This window comes from Dasypus novemcinctus, chromosome 4 (genome assembly GCF_030445035.2).
Source record: "Dasypus novemcinctus isolate mDasNov1 chromosome 4, mDasNov1.1.hap2, whole genome shotgun sequence".
Taxonomy (NCBI): Eukaryota; Metazoa; Chordata; class Mammalia; order Cingulata; family Dasypodidae; genus Dasypus; species Dasypus novemcinctus.
The window spans coordinates 7,561,644-7,579,432 of record NC_080676.1 but is presented as its reverse complement, the minus strand read 5'-3'; the positions used below and the strand labels follow the sequence as shown (position 1 = coordinate 7,579,432).

The 17,789-nt window shown below is 36.2% G+C and overlaps 1 protein-coding gene across 7 annotated transcripts in view; it reads left to right on the top strand.

The window, feature by feature from the left end:
* PIK3CB (phosphatidylinositol-4,5-bisphosphate 3-kinase catalytic subunit beta) overlaps window positions 1–17,789 on the top strand; it is a 203,427-nt gene that overhangs the window by 147,575 nt on the left and 38,063 nt on the right. For 6 of the 7 annotated variants that reach the window (XM_058295060.2, XM_071214544.1, XM_058295061.2 and 3 more), the window contains 4 exons: window positions 4,659–4,847; window positions 10,413–10,534; window positions 11,681–11,824; window positions 13,813–13,912. In XM_058295060.2, coding sequence (XP_058151043.1) covers window positions 4,659–4,847; window positions 10,413–10,534; window positions 11,681–11,824; window positions 13,813–13,912 — 555 coding nt within the window. The remainder of the gene's footprint in view (window positions 1–4,658; window positions 4,848–10,412; window positions 10,535–11,680; window positions 11,825–13,812; window positions 13,913–17,789) is intronic. The other variant, XM_071214545.1, reaches the window with a different exon arrangement.

The window sequence follows — 17,789 nt, the reverse complement described above, 5'->3', positions numbered from 1 at the left end:
CCAGCAGCATTTGTTAGACTATTTTTTCCCAATTATGTGGGCTTGACAACCTTACCGAAAATCAGTTGACTGTAGATATGAGGGCTGATTTCTGGTCTCTCAGTTTCACTATCAGTCCCATTCCATTCGTTTATACATTTGTCCTTGTTCCAATACCACACCACTTTCATTACTGTAGCTTTGTAATAAGTTTTAAAATTGGGGCACATAACTCTTCCAACTCTGTTCTTCCCTTTCAAGTGGATTTTGACTGTTTGGGGTCCCTTACCCTTCTGCATGCATTTGATGATTCTTCCTGTCTCTGCCTTTTGACTTTTGTGGATTTAATCCATTTATATTTAAAGTAACTACTGATAATGCATGATTTCTTCTGCAATTTTGCTATTTGTTTTTTTTTTTTTTTTGGTCATATACCTTTCTTCCATTACTGCCTATTTTCATATATATTTGATTTTTTGAGTGAATCTTTTTGACTTCCTTTCCATCTCCTTCTCTGTATGTTTGTCAGATAACTTTAGTATCCTTTAAGAGTCTCATGTGCTTTGATACCAACTTAAATTCAATAGCATATTCTTGTCCTATACCCCTCTATTCCCCCAATTTTGTTGTTTTGTTAAAAATTATATTTTCATATTTTCTTTGTCTCAGATTTATCCTTATTTTAGGCCTTTGCACTTTAGATCCTATTAGACATGAAAAGTATAATTACATACTGTATTGGTCAGCCAAAAGGGTGCTGATGCAAAATACCAGAAATCAGTTGGCTTTTATAAAGGGCATTTAATTGGGGTAGGAGCTTACAGATACCAGGCCATAAAGCATAAGTTACTTCCCTAACCAAAGTCTGTCTTCACGTATTGGAGCAAGATGGCTGCCAATATCTGTAAAGGTTCAGGCTTCCTGGGTTCCTTTCTTCCAGGGTCTTGCTTCTCTCTGGGTTCAGGGTTCTTCTCTTCCAAGGGCTTGCTTCTTCTTGGGCTCAGTGTTCTCTTTTCCTGGGGCTGACTTCTCTTTCCTCTGTGAGCTTACTTCCCAGGGCTCCAGCTTCAGGCTTCAGCATCAAATTCCAGCATCAAAAACCCTCAACTCTGTCCTTTGCCATATCTTTTATCTATGAGTTCCCACTCCTTGGTAGGTGGGCACTCAACACCCTACTGACATGGCCCACTCATAATTTAATCACGCCCAGGTACAGACCAGTTTACAAACATAATCCAATATCTGCTTTGGGAATTCATAACTATATCAAACTGCTACACATACCAAAAGTACAGTATATTAATACTAATGTTTATAATTATCCATGTTGTTACCTTTACTAGATATCTTTATTTCTTTATGGTCCTTTATAGTCTTTCATTTACTGTCTAGTGTCCTTTCCATTCAAGTTGAAGAACTCCCTTTAGCACTGCTTGTAGGGCAGGTCTGATTATGACAAACTCCCTCAGCTTTTGTTCATCCAACAATGTATTAATGTCTTCCTCATTTTTTAAAGAAAGTTTCTCTAGATATAAAAGTCTTGATTGGCAGTTATTTTTCTTTTAGCACTTTAACTATTTTGCCCCGCTGCCTTCTTGCCTCTATGGTTTCTGATGAGAAATCAGCACTTAACCTTATTGGGGCACTTTGTCATGACCGTTGCTTTTCTCTTTTGGCTCCTGATTGTGTCTTACTCTGGCCTCCCACAGTTTGTCTATGTGTGGATCTCCTTGAGTTTTCCTATTTAGGGTTTGTTAGGATTTTTGAATGCATATATTCATAATTTTTGTTAAATTTGGGAAGTGTTTTGTCATTATTTTTATTTGAATGTTCTTTCTGCATTTTTCTCTCTTTATTATGCCAGGACTCTCATTATGCATGCATTAGTAGGCTCAGTGCTGCCCCACAGCTTTCTCAGGCTCTGTTCACATGTCGTTGTCTTTTTTTTTTTTTACGTCTTAGCTGAGATCATTCACTTGTCTTATGGTCAAGTTCACTGATGCTTTCTTCTACCATCTACAGTATGTTATTGTACACCTCTAGTGAATTTTTCATTTCAGTTGTTGTGGCCTTAAACACCAGTGTTTCTGTTTGGTTTCTTTTTAATTTTTGTCTCTTTATTGAGATTTTCATTTTGTTCCTGTGTCATTTTCCAGATATTCTTGAGTTATTTTGCCTTATTTTCCTTTAGCTGTTTGAGCACCATTAACTTCTTACTTTAAAAATCTTTGGTATTTTCAAAGTCTGGCCTTCTTCATTGACAGTTTCTGATGTTTTATCCTATTCTTTTGGAGGGGCTCTTATTTCCTGTTTCTTTGTCTTGTAATCTTTTGTTGCAGATTCTACATTTTAATATTTTAACATGATTAACTCAAATTTAGTCACTGAGGAATCTGTTCCTTAAGTTTGCAACCAGCTAGTGATAATGACAAATTTCTTTGAGTGCCCAAGGTAACAAAAACATACAAACCAACACTGAAAATAAATTTAGCAGTCTTTCCAAGTCAACTCTGTTTATCGATGCTGTCCTTTATAGTTTAGCTTTTCCAGAAAAAGGCTGCCTAAAATGAAAGCCCAGCGTCCTCTGGGAGCTGTCTTCTGTCTGAGCATTAACTCATGCTCTTAGGAATTCCTCCGTTTACTGGGATCCTTTATCTTCCCACTTCTCCTTTTGAAATAAAATTTCCCTCCCTCCAGGGTGTTCTGTTGTATGTCTTAAAGCTGATCATCTTTGCCCCAGGCCTCATGGACTGTTTTTAGACGGATTTAGTTGTTTCAAGATACTTCTGGGCAGTGAGTCCAAGAAGAGTTTCCTGGTTCGTGCTTTCAGGCTACCACCAGATGGATGGTCTCAGACATACATACTTAAGGTTACTTTGTTCCCTCTCTGTCCACCGCTGCCTGCTAGGGGATGGTAGACACCCTGCTGTTTGCTTCCAGGGTGGGGGGATAGAGACCAGCAGCTATTGCTACAGCTTTACTCAGGGGATTTTTGCAGCCAGCTTTTCTTTTGCTCCTCTCTCTTCTGAATGGTACCTCATCTTCTCCTGGTTTCCTTAGCCCCAGAACAGCCCTCCAAATGTCTCTGCCCATCCTCTAGCTGTTTTTCTGGGAGACAGGTGATCCTTTTGCCTCTCTAATCCTCCATCTTCCTGGGGTCCCCCTTCATTCCTTTTTAATGCTGAGTGATATTCCATTGCATGTATATGCCATATTTTGTTTATTCATTCATCTCTGATGGACATTGGATTACTGCCATTATTATTTCAGACTAAAAGACTGGAAAACAATATGTAGATCCTAATAACATAAGTAGAAAATCTATTTTCCTTACATCATCTTTAAAATATTTTAGCTAAAAACATTGACTTGGTTAATTTCATACTGAATGAAGGGATAAAAAAATAATTCTAGTACTATCTTAATCTTTCTTATAGCAAAGAATTGAATCCTGGTTAAAACTAAATATGGAACAAATACAGATATTCCATTTACCTTTCCAAACCTTAGAAGAATATACTAAAATAAAGATAACCAAAGTGTCTTCATTTGGAACAAAGTGCTTAGCCCCTATAGTAAAATGTCTTCAGAGGTGCTTGTTGCATTGCTTTGGTTATACTCTTCCTTTGGTCTGTCTTAATTCTCAATAACATGTCTTCCTTGAACAATAGTGTCTTTTTAGACACTGTCCTTCAGATTTCCTTAAATTCTAAAATTTGAACTTAAAAAATTTTATTAGTATTTCCCATTCTTTTTTACATATTCATAAACAATTTTAAATTGTACTACTTTAGAAAATTAATAATATTACAGTTTATTTATGTTCATATGAAATATCAGTTAAAATAATGTAGATCCTAAAATAATAGAGTATAAATTCATGTAGTATTTTGTCATACAATTATGGGGTGAGTTTTTATGAAAACATATTTTGACTAAAGTGGTATAGTTTGCTTTAAGTATGGGGAATTGAACTTCTTTATTTCTTAAAGTTATTAGAATTCAGAAAGTCTTTATCAAGAAAAGCCTGGACTAGCTTTATTTTGGTATATTTTTCTAAGGTTTGAAAAGGAAAATGGAATATCTGTATTATTTCCATGTTTAGTTTTAGCCAGAATTCAATTCTTAATCTAAGGAGATTTTGTGGCTTTGGGCCAAGGCAAGAACCAAGAAGGCACATATTAATTTTTTTTGTTGATAAACATTGATTTTAATTAAACATAAGGTAAATTCTTGGTATCACATATTGTTTTTATTTCTGTATTTTTAACCTCATATGTTTGGACTGTCTTAGATTTTTGTATAGAAATTGATAAATAAAGGAGGAAGGAAAGAAATGAATAAATTCAGTTCAATTAATAAATGACTTGTTTTTATTACAAAAAAGGCAATATTGCCACCTAGTGTTTGCATAAGGATTTTTTTAAAGACGGTATTCTTTTTGTTTTTTTGAACTGTTTCAGGTTTCCTTATGCTTAGCTTACAAATTTAATATACAGCAATAGAAACTAATAAAAGGAATTAATTCTTATTAGTCTTAAGGAATTGCATCTTGAGTATCTCACATTAAAGTGTGTAATTAATTTAAATATACAAATTCCTTTTCTATAAACTTGCTGAATTTTTGCCAGTGATGTTTGTGTGATGAAATTCTATAATGAGCAATTTTACTTTCTTAGAGTCGAGGTGGAAAAAAGTTTCTTGTTGTACTGAAAGAAATCTTAGACAGGGATCCCTTGTCTCAGCTGTGTGAGAATGAAATGGATCTTATTTGGACTTTGCGACAAGATTGCAGAGAGAATTTTCCACAGTCGTTGCCAAAATTACTGCTGTCTATCAAGTGGAATAAACTTGAAGATGTTGCTCAGGTAACAAGAGAGCTTTTCTGTGACTCCTTTGGGGTCTGTATGTTATTTTGTTGATTTACAGTGTCTCTTTCTACATAGGTGTATTTCCGTAGGATGGATAATTTACTGCAGGAGAAATTTACAGGTTTTACGTCCTTACAGGCTTAATGGTGAACCAGAAAGATTTAAAAGCCTAGATTCTGAGTAGAGTTGCCATACCTTTCACCAAAGGAAATTGAAAACATTGGTCTTGAAGCAGAGTTGTCTAACAAAAGGAGCACTTGGTATGTCCTGGGCAGTTCCTGCTCAGTTCATCAAGGAACTCCAATGTTTTATTGTTAAGACCCTTTGCAATTACTGTTCTAATATAAATATCTCTTGTTTGAAATTTGCGTCTATCAGAAAAGTAAACTTTTTAGAGTATAAGCCATTTGGATCAGTTTTAATATTCATTTTAGTTGACAGTATTTATGAAGGTATCATGTTAGGCAGAATGGAGAAAGGAAAAAAATTGCTTCAAAATAACCATCAAACTTAAGCTCCTTGGTTTAATTTTCAGGACCTTGTCAAAAAGCACTGGCATTTCTTAGCTCATTTGGCCACCAGCGTTCCGTGGAAAAGACTCTTGAAATGGAATATTAATAAGAATAAATATATTTGACATATTGAAATAACCAAATTTGTTCACCTTACTCTGATTAAATCCATTTCTCTCTTCTTCACTGGTCTTAGTACAATGACCTTAAATTTTTTGTGAATACAGGTTACTTTTAACCATTTGGATTTTAAAAAATCTTTCTTTTTATTGCGCTACATCTCTAAATGTAGAAATGTTTCTTTCGAGTTTATTTCTTATGTCTAAAGAATTTTGGAATCTTATAAGGGTAGTTACTATGTTATTGTATGTGCCTTATTAGACAGTTCTTTTCCACTTTAACCAAGTATTACTCTGAAGAGGAACTATTTTATATCATTTATATAGGTTTAATTATCCTTGAAGAGTCATCTTTTAACGCTTACTTATCTAAATTCAGTAAGATATACTTTGTTGTTCATTTGTTTTTTCCGGAGGTACCAGGGATTGAACCCAGGACCTCATACATGGGAAGCAGGTGCTAACTAAACCACTTCATCTACATCTGCTCCCCATAAATATTTTTTATTTGCCACAGTTGTCTACTTCTCATGGATATTATCTCATGCTAAGAGCCTATCCAAGAAAGGCATCATATTATTTTATTTAAGTCACAATCAAAAAAGTTTCGTGCTATACTCTTAAAAAGATATCTTAGAGAGAAATTCTAATAACTGAAAACAAAATGGACTAATTTTTGGTTAATATTTTTTATTTGACCTCTAGGGACAGAAATTTTTACATTCAGGAATTTAGTATGTGTGTTTCATTTCCAAGAGTGAATCTAAAAGGCTTTTTAAAGATATAACCTGGGAAGTGGATTTGGCTTAACTGATGGAGCATTCGCCTACCATATGGGAGGTTCAGGGTTCAAACCCAGGCCCTCCTGACCTGTGTGGTGAGCTCGCCCACACGCAGTGCTGATGTGTGCAAGGACTGCTGTGCCATGCAGGGGTGTCCCCCATGTAGGGGAGCCCCATGTGCTAGGAGTACACCCCTCACGGAGAGCAGCCCCATGCGAAAAAAGCGCAGCCTGCGCAGGAGTGGCGCCGCACACAGAGAGCTGATGCAGCAAGATAACGCAACCAAAAGAGACACGGATTCCCGGTGCCACTGACAAGAATGCAAGCAGACATGGAAGAACACACAGCGAATGGACACAGAGAGTAGACAGAGTGGGGGGGAGTGGAGGACAGGGGAGAGAAATAAATAAAAAATAAAGATATAACCTGAAGCCCTCATTATGATAAAGGAAGAGCCAATGGTGGAATCTTGAAACTCAAGTAAAAAGACTGTTTGTAAGCAATATAAGCAATAGGAAAGCTTACGTTTTACAATCCTAATGCCCATGTTTAGTTGTCTAAATTTTTTTAAAATAAGTAATTGAATAAAAAGTAATGCATTTGGCTCCTCTCCCAACCCCATTCCATTGTTAATTACATTGAAAGGTAGAAAAGAATTGAGCTTTGTTTTCTCAATAAATCCAGTCTAATCTGAGACGTGGAATTCATGAAGCCTGATGCAAGGTGTGTACTCTGATTCTGTAAGCAAAAGATGTCGGTACAGAAGCTTTGCAGAAGTAATTTCCCATTAATTCGCAAGAAGATATTCTGTTGGCATAATGCAGAAGGGGTTTCAAGGGCCTTTGTAGCACCTGGACAATTAGTCACCACTTCCTTCCATGTTTATATGGCTGAATTAGATCTCCCTTTTTTATATGCTTCCCAAAAAAAAAGGGTAACTTAAATATCAGTAGTTTGTAGCTATAAAATTTGTAGTTTCACCATAGGTTGAAGTAAAAGATTGCTATGTGCCAAGAGTGCCAGTGCTAAACATGAATATTCTTATATTTAACCCAAGATGTATGTTCAATTTATTCACACAAAATGCTTGCAATATGCAGGTGGCTTACAAGGTAGAGAATAGTGGCTTGCTTTCCATAGTTGTTAGAAGTTCATTTGAACAGGTTACTTACCTGACTGGTGTGAATTATAGTTATAATAGCTTCACTTTAGTCTTTTGTCCAGTGATTTAAGCAATGTTTAAGTAGTGTCACTGCTTAGATAACAAATAGAAGTGTCTGCCACCATAACTGCATAGGATTAGAGTCAAGGAATAATATTTTGCTAAATTTTCAGTGGCCTCTGTCAATAGGAGACTAAGTATATGAAGAAATAAAATATTTATATTCAGCAGATGAACTGAACAAATCACATATAGTTGTCACGTACAGACAGGTACCAGCTTAAACAGAGATTAATTTCTCCCAGTGTGTCTGTTAAGCAGTGGTTTGTTGGTAAATATTTGACAACCAGTTCTCCAGGGGAAATAACCCTGATTTTGTAGCCATTTTCATATTTCTCTGGTGTGAATACTCCCACTAGGGTCTCCTTTAAGAAACGAACCAAATGTTAGCGAACGTGGAGTGGGAAGAGATGGTCAGCGGCACACCACTCCATGAAAGTAATTCCCACCATACAGATGCAGTCGATATAAGTAACCACAAGAGCTTAGGTAATAGTCAAATACATGGAATATTAGCAAGTGGTAAGTTTTGTTCATCTAATTTTAAGTTTATACGTAATTTGTAACAATTACAAAAAATAATTACCACAGGTAATTACTTTCCAATAATAGGGTTGTGTTTAGCCTCTGACATAGTTGAACCTCTAGAATTGCAGAATTTATCTCTCCTTCACAGCTTTGTTTTATTAGGGTGCTGTATTCCAAGTGCTAAGTGGGTTGCTAGGCCTCCCTCTCTTTCAGAGCTGCAGGAGAGTGGCTCTCCCCAGCTCCTCTGTCTTTAACAAGGACTCTTGGTCCATTAGGGCCTTGGGCAGAGTGGGGGTTTTCTCACTGAGCTCCATCAGTGAGAAAAACTGTGAGTGAAATAGGTGTTATCAAACCTTTAAACCAGTATTTCTTAGCCTTTTTATTATACTTCTTTTAGGCACTATTTTTTTTCAAAAAGCCCCCTTCCCTGTGAAATTCTTACCACAGTTATACTGTGTATCTGTTCATGTAATATATATATACATATACGTTAAAAAAGCAAATATAAAGCTTATCTTTTTTTAAGTGCAGGATTAAGAATGACTACATATAAGGGAACAGATACAGCTCAAATGGTTTGAGTGCCTGCTTCCCACGTGGGAGGTCCTGGGATCGGTTCCCAGTGCCTCCTAAAAAATAAGAAGAACTGCAACAAGCAAACAAACAAAAAAACCGACTCAGGGGAGCCGATGTGGCTCAGTGGTTGAGTGCTAGCTTCCCATATTCGAGGTACCCGGTTCAATCCCAGGCCCCTATACCTCAAAAAAAAAAAAGAAAAAAAGACTAACTTCAAATTTAAGTTAAAAGTTAAATTACAGTTGAAAGGCTAGTAATATTTCACTATTTTCTGAATAACTTTTAGCATAATTAATTTACTGGCATAAATTATAATATACCAAATTACATATAAGCTAACAATTTATATGAATATATACTGAGTAGTATATTTAAATTTTAAGTTATTCAAGTGTGATAGTTTTCTCACAGAAAGTAAAACATTTGAAAATTTATTTTAAAAAAATTTTTGGTGAACTTAACTTTTAACTTTTGCTTGCGATAAGAAAATTTTAATTTAGTTAGCTCCTAGGTATTCCTTCAGGTGTTGTTGATTTTTTTTTCAGCATTTGGTATAATTAGGGATAGGTTAAATAACTATTGTAGAATTAAATAATAAAATACAAACCAATTTTATATAATTCTAAGAGCCGACCTCACACACACAAAAGCTCTGAGGATCAAACATAAACAATGTTCCTGAGGCAGCCAGGAGGCAAGCAGAGGCCATCTCTCATAATATGACTTTGAGATCAAGCATTCGATTGAGAGGAAGTCCTTCAGTCCCTGCCATCTATTTGCCACAGTTTTGAGGCACTGACCTTGCATGCATTTTGTGTCTCTTCCATGAACTCAATGTAGTACTGCTCATGTGTTATCTAAGAAAACCCAACAAAAAAAAATGAAATACTAAGGAATAAGATTTTTGTCAGCTAGGGTCAAGAGTTGAAGACCACAGATCATAAGATTTTTCTTCACTCTTCCCCAGTCGATTTTGCTCTACTTACTATCCCTGATAAGAGTGCATGCTATAAACATATCAAAACCATGAGGAGGAGAGAACTTTTGCCCAGAAGGACCCTGATGAGTCTCACAGGGTTCTGATGGGAGGCAAATAATAGTCCTCTCTAGAGATTTGGCCTCCTTGGACTTAGGCTTCCAGAGATGTGGCCATGTCTATCCCCATCCCATCTTCCACCTGCAATCTGACCTTATCCCAACAGATTTTTTATCTTGTGCCCAGATCATTTCTCAGAGACATTTGTAAATAAGACACTGGCTTTATTTATTTTGCTTATAGGAAATAATAGGTATTACTTTTTTTTATGGTTCATATATATATATATTTTTTTAGGAATTAAACTTGTTAAATTTAATAAAAGTTCTGTTATACGATACTCTTAAAATATTAACTAACTTCCTCAAGTTAATTTTTACATATAATTTTAACTTATACGTAAAGTACTTGTCTATAGCTTCAGTCTTACAGCTTATTCTTGTACTTTTAATCCTATCTTTAAGTGTTTCTGGATAATTCCTTCTATTGTTCCTTGTTTTGTTTTTCCTTTTAAAAAATATTTAATAGCTAATAATTCTTGAATGTATATATTCAGTGTATAGTTGTTTTTTCAGTTAGGTACTTAAAAGCTTTTTATTTACTTATCTGTAGAGTTTTTGAACAGCAGAGTCAATTCTTTATCCAGATTGACAGGAATGGATTTTGGAGGCAGAAGAAATGATGCTCCTCCTTTCTTTTGACCTGTCGTTGTGCTCCTGTGTGCCAAGGAAAAGTAGATCACTTCCCCGCCCCCCATATGTCTGATCCTATTTCAATTTTTAAACAGCTTCAGGCGCTTCTTCAGATATGGCCCAAACTGCCCCCCCGGGAAGCCCTGGAACTTCTGGATTTCAACTATCCAGACCAGTACGTGCGGGAGTATGCTGTGGGCTGCCTGCAACAGATGAGGTATGTCCTGAAGATGGCTTTCTGTGGGACAAGGCATAGTATGGGGAGGGGAATGTCTCCTTGAAGGTCTCATAAAAAAGGAAGAGGCCAGGGATTTGTTTCCCTTCTCCCCCTTAACAGTTACTCTATATTGTAGATCAAAACAAAACTAACAAAAGCATACTGGGTTGGGAGGTCCCTGAGACCACTTTCAGGTTGGATGATTCACTAGAAGACTCACAGGACTCAGCATATAGGCATATTTGTGACTATGGTTTTTTACAACAAAAAGATACAGAGCAAAATCAGCAAAGGTAAAGATACATGAGGCAAAATCTGGAAGAAACCAGACTCAAGCTTCCTAAGTATCCTTTCCTAGGAGAGTGACACAGGATGTACTTAATTCTCCGAGGAATGAGTTGTGACAATATGTGTGAGGTGTTGCCTTCTAGGCAGGGAGAGAAGCTTAACATTTGTTACAGGTTTATACATAAATCCCTGGCACCAAAGCCCTTACTTTTCACCACTTTGCTGTCATTGTCCCTAATGGGAGTGTGTTTACGTGGGAATGGTTTGGAAATGTAATGGTTTAGAGATATACACAAAATAGAGAATCACTAACCTCAAGACCAGTTAATAGCAATATTGTCTGTTATATTCAGTGGTTAGATCCTCAATTACAAATAAGCTCATTTTCTTATCCTTCAAATTATTTTAAGTTAAGATTTAATTAGTGCTTTACCTGGGGAAAGGAATTACTTAATTCTAATGATTGGAAAAGAAATAAATTGGTAAAGTACTGATGGAATTTTTAATTTGAAAAAGTGATTGCATGGCTATGGATATTAACTTTAAAAGCATGATAGGAAACTATTATTAGAGTTCCTAATTTTTGTAACCTTAGTTAATTGTGTCAACCTAGTTAATTTGATGAAATTGTACCAATATCTGTTCTTTGTTCCTCTCACCTCACCCTCTCCCACTCTAAAATCTTAAGATTTGTGTTGTGATATTATCGTAACAGGAGGACAGTGAATAGTATCATGTAACAGTCCTGCCTAAAAGAACCACTGTGTTTCAGTAAGTTAGTATTTGAGAGTTTGATGGAAGGGGTCTTTTTATGCCACAGATTGGTAAGTGACTTACTCTGTCTTTGTTTTCTTTCAGTGATGAAGAACTCTCTCAATATCTGTTACAGCTGGTACAAGTTTTAAAATATGAGCCTTTTCTTGATTGTGCCCTCTCTAGATTCTTACTAGAAAGAGCACTTGCTAATCGAAGGATAGGGCAGTTTCTATTTTGGCATCTCAGGTAAGTCTTCTATATTTCAATTTTTTTTTTTTTTTTAAGATTCATTTTTTTAAATTTCTCTCTCCCTCCTCCTCCCGTTGTCTACTCTTTGTGTCCATTCACTGCGTGTTCTTCTGTGTCAGCTTGCATTCATATCAGCAGCACCGGGAATCTGTGTCTCTCTTTGTTGCATCATCTTGCTGCGTCAGCTCTCTCTGTGTGCGGAGCCTCTCCTGGGCAGGCTGCGCTCTTTTCACATGGGGTGGCTATCCCTGCAGGGTGCTTTCCTTGCGCGCATCAGCTCTGTGCATGGGCCAGCTCACCACACGGGTCAGGAGGCCCTGGGTTTGAACCCTGGACCTCCAATATGGTAGGTGGACGCTCTGTCAGTTGAGCCACATCCACTTCCCTTCTGTATTTCAATTTGAGGCCATAGTATGCATTAGTAAATATAAACCAACTTAATATAGAACATTTAACAGAATAGTCAGCTGCTTTAGTTGTTTCTCAGCCTAAAACATTTACACTCTTGTGTTGGTTTCTTTCTTTCTTATTAGGCACTTAAAAAAAAAGATTTATTTATTTATGTCCATCTCTGTTGTCTGCTATCTGTGTCCATTAGCTGTGTACTCCTCTGTGTCTGCTTGTATTCTCTTTAGGCATCTCCAAGAACCAATCCTGGGACCTTCTGGAGTGGGGGAGAGGTGATCATTATTTTCTCTCCTCTGTGTTTCTTTTTGTTGCATCATCTTGCAGCACTAGCTCTCTGCGTGGGCCAGCACTCCTGCATGGGGCAGTACTGTGTGCAGGCCAGCACTCTGCATTGGCCAGCTTGCCACACGGGCCAGCTCGCCTTCACCAGGAGGCCCTGGGCATCAAACCCTGGACCTCCAATATGGTAGACAGGAGTGTAATTGGTTGAGCCACATCTGCTTCCCAGGCAACTTTTAATTTTCATGATTTGACAAAATAATTTAGAATAAGCATCTCTCTATGCCTTCTTGATTTTAATTGAAAATAATAATTTATTGCTATTTTCTGATAAACTATATGTATTATTTAAGTATATTTTATCTAAATGCAGACATAGTTATGCTTCCCAAAAGTTTTGGATGTAATTATCATCTGGGTGAAGATATTTAAGTTTTACTATAACAACAGTAATTTTATTTTCAGCCTCTTTAATACTATATCATTTCCAGAAATACATGAGCCATCTTTCACCAATTTCATAAGTAAACTCAGGAAAGAAAACTAATGTTGTTCTTTTGTTTCCAAGGAAAATCATAACTTCCTCATTTCTGGCTATACTCAGATATTTTTGTTTTTTCACCTATATTTCAGAGTATTGAAAGTAATACTTTTTTTTTTGAAAAAAGTATTTTTCCTTTCTTCTTTCAGGCTAAGTTTCTTTCAGAAAATTAGCTCTATGAAGTTTTGTTTATTTTAGTGGTTATATTTATGAATATTGATTTCCTTATTCATAAAGTTTTTCTTGTTTTCAGCTTACCCTCTTTTTCCACTCAGTTTGGTCTCCTTACTTTTAAACCCTTCAGAAAATAACAAAATAAGGTACCCTTCCTTTTTCAGATGTACACACATTTCTCTAATAGAGAAAAAAACTTAAGAGTAGAAGCTAATTGAGGCATTAATCAACTGTGTGACATCAGTCAGATTCCTTAAATTTCTGTTTCAGTTTAATTCACTTTAAATTGGTAATACAACCATTCTTCAATGAAAGGTGAATCAGATGAGAGGTGAAAAAATTTGACTGCTTGGAATAAAGACTTACTAATCATGAAACCCTGTAACTTTTCAAACTCTGAAGTATCTCTAGGTTTAAAGAAGTGGAAAATTGACCATCTCCCTAATAATATGTCCAAGATGAGGTATTCCTCCTTTCCTTAATTGGCATCATGAGTGTATGTCGTGGTAGAATAGAGAAGTCAGTATTTTTATTTGGTGATCTTAAATGTCCAGTAAACTATTTCAATATGAACTTCCTGCAGGTCCGAAGTGCACATTCCTGCGGTCTCAGTGCAGTTTGGCGTCATCCTTGAAGCGTACTGCCGGGGAAGTGTCGGCCACATGAAAGTGCTTTCCAAGCAGGTATCTGCTCGTTTTCATCTTCCTGTGCGATTTTTGCATATGGTGTTCAGTAAATTGTACCAAATGCCGGTTGTCCCAACATATTATTCATAGAGGTTTTATAAACGGAATCTGATATAAATTCTTTTATAAAATTGTCAGGGATTTAAGTTAGAAGAAACTTAGCAGAAGAATATTAAGATTTAAATTAATATTTCTTATATTTTCTTTATTAATAGTATGCCTTAAATTTTAGCAGAACATACCTGTGTAGGCATGTTAATGATGGTGATGATAACAGTGGTCATGGAATCTTAGACCTGTTTTTATATAAAATAGGCAACAATGTTACTTTATAATTATAAATGTATTTTTAAAGCTAAAATAAACAAAAGCTACTGAAAAGAACCATGAAGCTGTTTTGTTGAACAGGGCATTTCAAAATTGAGGGTTATTGTTGACAGTTGCAGTCTCAGTATCCAATTAATTACTATATTTTGTTCTCATTCCATAATATTGAGAGTATACTGATTTAGACAGTTAAGTAACTGCAAAGTGTAGTGATTTCTTAATAGTTTGCTTGCAAATGGGAAACGTAACAATGGCCCAGGCTTGGTTTGCTGGTATGTCCTTGGTCTCCTTGAAGGGTGAGGTAAAAAGCATATCTGAAGAGCATATCTGAAAAAGCTAACCCTTTATTCCATCTTCTCCATGCCTGAGTCTTTCATTCACCCATACTAACAAACTGCTCTTGTTTTCTAGCAATAATTTTTCCTGACTCAAGTGTTATCTAACCTAACACTAATATGTTTTCTTCATGGGGTTTATACACATTTACTTAGTACCCACTAAATGCCAGCGTTTGTGTTAGGCATTAGCAATATGAAGTCAAATTAGACATTGTCTCTGCCTTCAAAGAGTTTACATATTCCAAAAAACAGGTGTACAAATGAGTGCTTAGGTATTCTGGTAGAAGGCTTGTTGCGGAGTGGAGAGTGACCTACCCTAGCTCAGGGCATTAGGGAAGTCTTCTCAGTGGAGGTGACAGTCGTGGTGAGAGTTAAAGGTCAACTTTATGGTAGCTGAGGGGAGGGAGACTAATTCCAGCAGAGGAGAATTACAGATGTTGTTCAGCGCTGAAGAAAGTGTTGTCAGCTTCGTTGTGACTAGGCCTGTGAATTCTCGTTGGAGAATAAGTTCCAAATGTTCATGCCCAACTACTTACTATTTTTATTGTGGTGACCTTTATATCTTTGATATGAGTGATAAGTATTAGCAGATTAATCTAGCTGATAACTTTAAACCAGCATATTCATTTTACTTAGTTTCCCTGTTATTAAAAAGTCTCTCCGAGATCCCTACCTTGCTCATTTCTAACCTATCTCATTTGAAGGCTTTTTGATTCCCTATCCTTAACCTTCTACTCATTCCTGCGCCTTTCTGGCATTCCACTGTTTTCATATCAGATCCCTGTGTTGATTGCCATTTGCATTACCAGAAGAAACCTCATAAGATGTTGTTAATATTTAGGGTTTTTCATTAATGTTAAAACAACTCTCTCTGATCCCTCTCTGGAAAATTCGGTCATTAATAATGTTGTTAATAGGTAATATTATCTACTTATTTATAGATAACATTATTCTCCTAGTTTTAAAAAAATTTGTGATAATATATAACAAAATTAGCTATTTTCATCTTTTTTATATAAATTATTTTTTTTATCAGAGAGTTCCCATGTACCCTCCCTATTATTAATACTCTGTATTGGTGTGGTACCTTTGTTACAACTCTTGAAAGACTATTATCATAGTTGCACTATTAGCTATAGTCCATAGTTTACACTAGGGTTCACTGTTAGTGTTGTATAATCCTATGGCTTTTTAAAAATTATATTTATTTATTTCTCCCCATCTTCTTTGTTGTTTGCACTTGCTGTGTCTATTTATCTTCCTTGTTTCTTTTTTAGGAGGTACCAGGAGCCGAACCTGGGACCTCCAGTGCAGGAGGGAGGTGCCTGATGGCTTGAGCTACCTTCGATCCCTGCTTTGTTGTGTCTCTCATTGTCTTTCCTCCCCACATTTCTTGTTGCATCATCTTGCCTTGTCAGCTTGCTGCATCGTCTTTCCACTCCTGCCCATCCCATTAGCTGGCTGTCTTCTTCAGGAGGCACCAGGAACCTCTGCTGTCCGCTTTTGTTGTGTCTACCATTATGTTCCCTCTTCTGTGTCTCTTGTGTCAGCTTGCCACTCCTGCCTGTCATGCCAGCCTGATCTTCTTGGAGGTACCGGGATCTGAACCAGCAACCTCCCATGTGGCAGGTGGGGGCCCAGGCACCTGAGCCACATCTGTTTCCCATAATCCTATGGCTTTAAAAAAAACTTTTTTTCCAGTAACAACCTAAAATCGTTTTAACCATTGAAGTGTACACAAGTGATATTAACTACATTTACAATATTGCACAACTGTTACTACCAACCATTTCCACAACTTTGTCATCATGGTAAACAAACTTTGTATACATTAAGCAATAACACCCAGTTCATTCTTCCTCTCAACCCCTAGTAACCTCTAGTCTAATTTCTGTCTCTGTAAATTTACTTTTTTATAGATATTACATGTAAGTGGAACCATATAGTATTTGCACTTTTTCTTGGTTGATGACTAGCAAGAAGACTGTACCCTTTACATTGCAGTACTTATTATCACTGTAAACCCATCAATTAAAAGACAAGGTGCTGAAACACTTAAAGTGTGTAACTTACGGTCATGGGGGTATTCAGGACACTGTTCCCGGAAATAGCTGTCAGCACAGCTAGAGATGGGGCATGATATTGCCAACTGCCCACACACGGAAGAAATTCAAATTTAAAGTACTCAGAAAGTTCCTGTTTGCATAGCCCAGATTTCATTTCGTTGTCTACAAACTAGTGTTTGTAGAACGCCTGGAATTGTTGAGAAGTGAAGTGTCTGTGGTTTTGACAGATGGCTAACTTGACAAGCGTCAGCCTCCTCAATTTTATCAATTTGCATAGAACTGTCTCAGTTTCTGTGAGTGAGGCCTCAGCCTATCTGTAGAAACTGCGTGTTCGAGTTCACTTTCCTAAAGAGCCTTGATGATTTCCTTGCACAGAAGCAGAGATCTAAAATGAAAAATATAGTAAAAAAAGAAAAAAAGTTAATGGAAAAATTCAAGCCATAGTGCTCATATTTGTTAAATTGATATGCCTATTTCTATTTTTACGCTTAGTTGTTTCCAGTTACAATGAAACGATGACAAAATGTACCCATGTTCCTTCTCATTTTCAGTTAGCTGAGATTGTTTGAATTTTATACCATATAAAATGGAAACACCCTCAATTATGAAATAATAACATTGACTTTTAAACAAATGGGTTCTAATCAGTTGGCCATTGTTAATTCATCTATATATACTATTTTCATAAGTTCTTTTTATTTGCCTAAGTTTTGATAGAGTTACCTCATTATTTAGACACACTTCAGTAATTAACAAGGAGTAATTTATCCTGGGTCAACAAATACTTGTGTTTATATTTTTATTTTATTACACAATAATACATTTACCTATGTTATTAATGGAAGGAGAATGTATTTGGAAGATGTCATACAAGAGTGATGACAAGAAGTGGATGTTGCAGGTTGAATTTCAGGAACCGCAGAGTTATTTCTCATAAGTTATCCTCTTACCCTGTGAAGGAGACCAAATGGAATGCTACACATTAGTTGGTTTTTCAAATTCTTTCATTCAGTGAGCTTCGGAGTTCTGAGGAATTTGTCCCTTGTTTTTCTTAAAAACCAATGATCTATATCCTTTTCATTTTCTCTATAAGATTTCAATTAAGAAAAAAAAATTTTTTTTAAGTTTGTAAATTTGTACTTT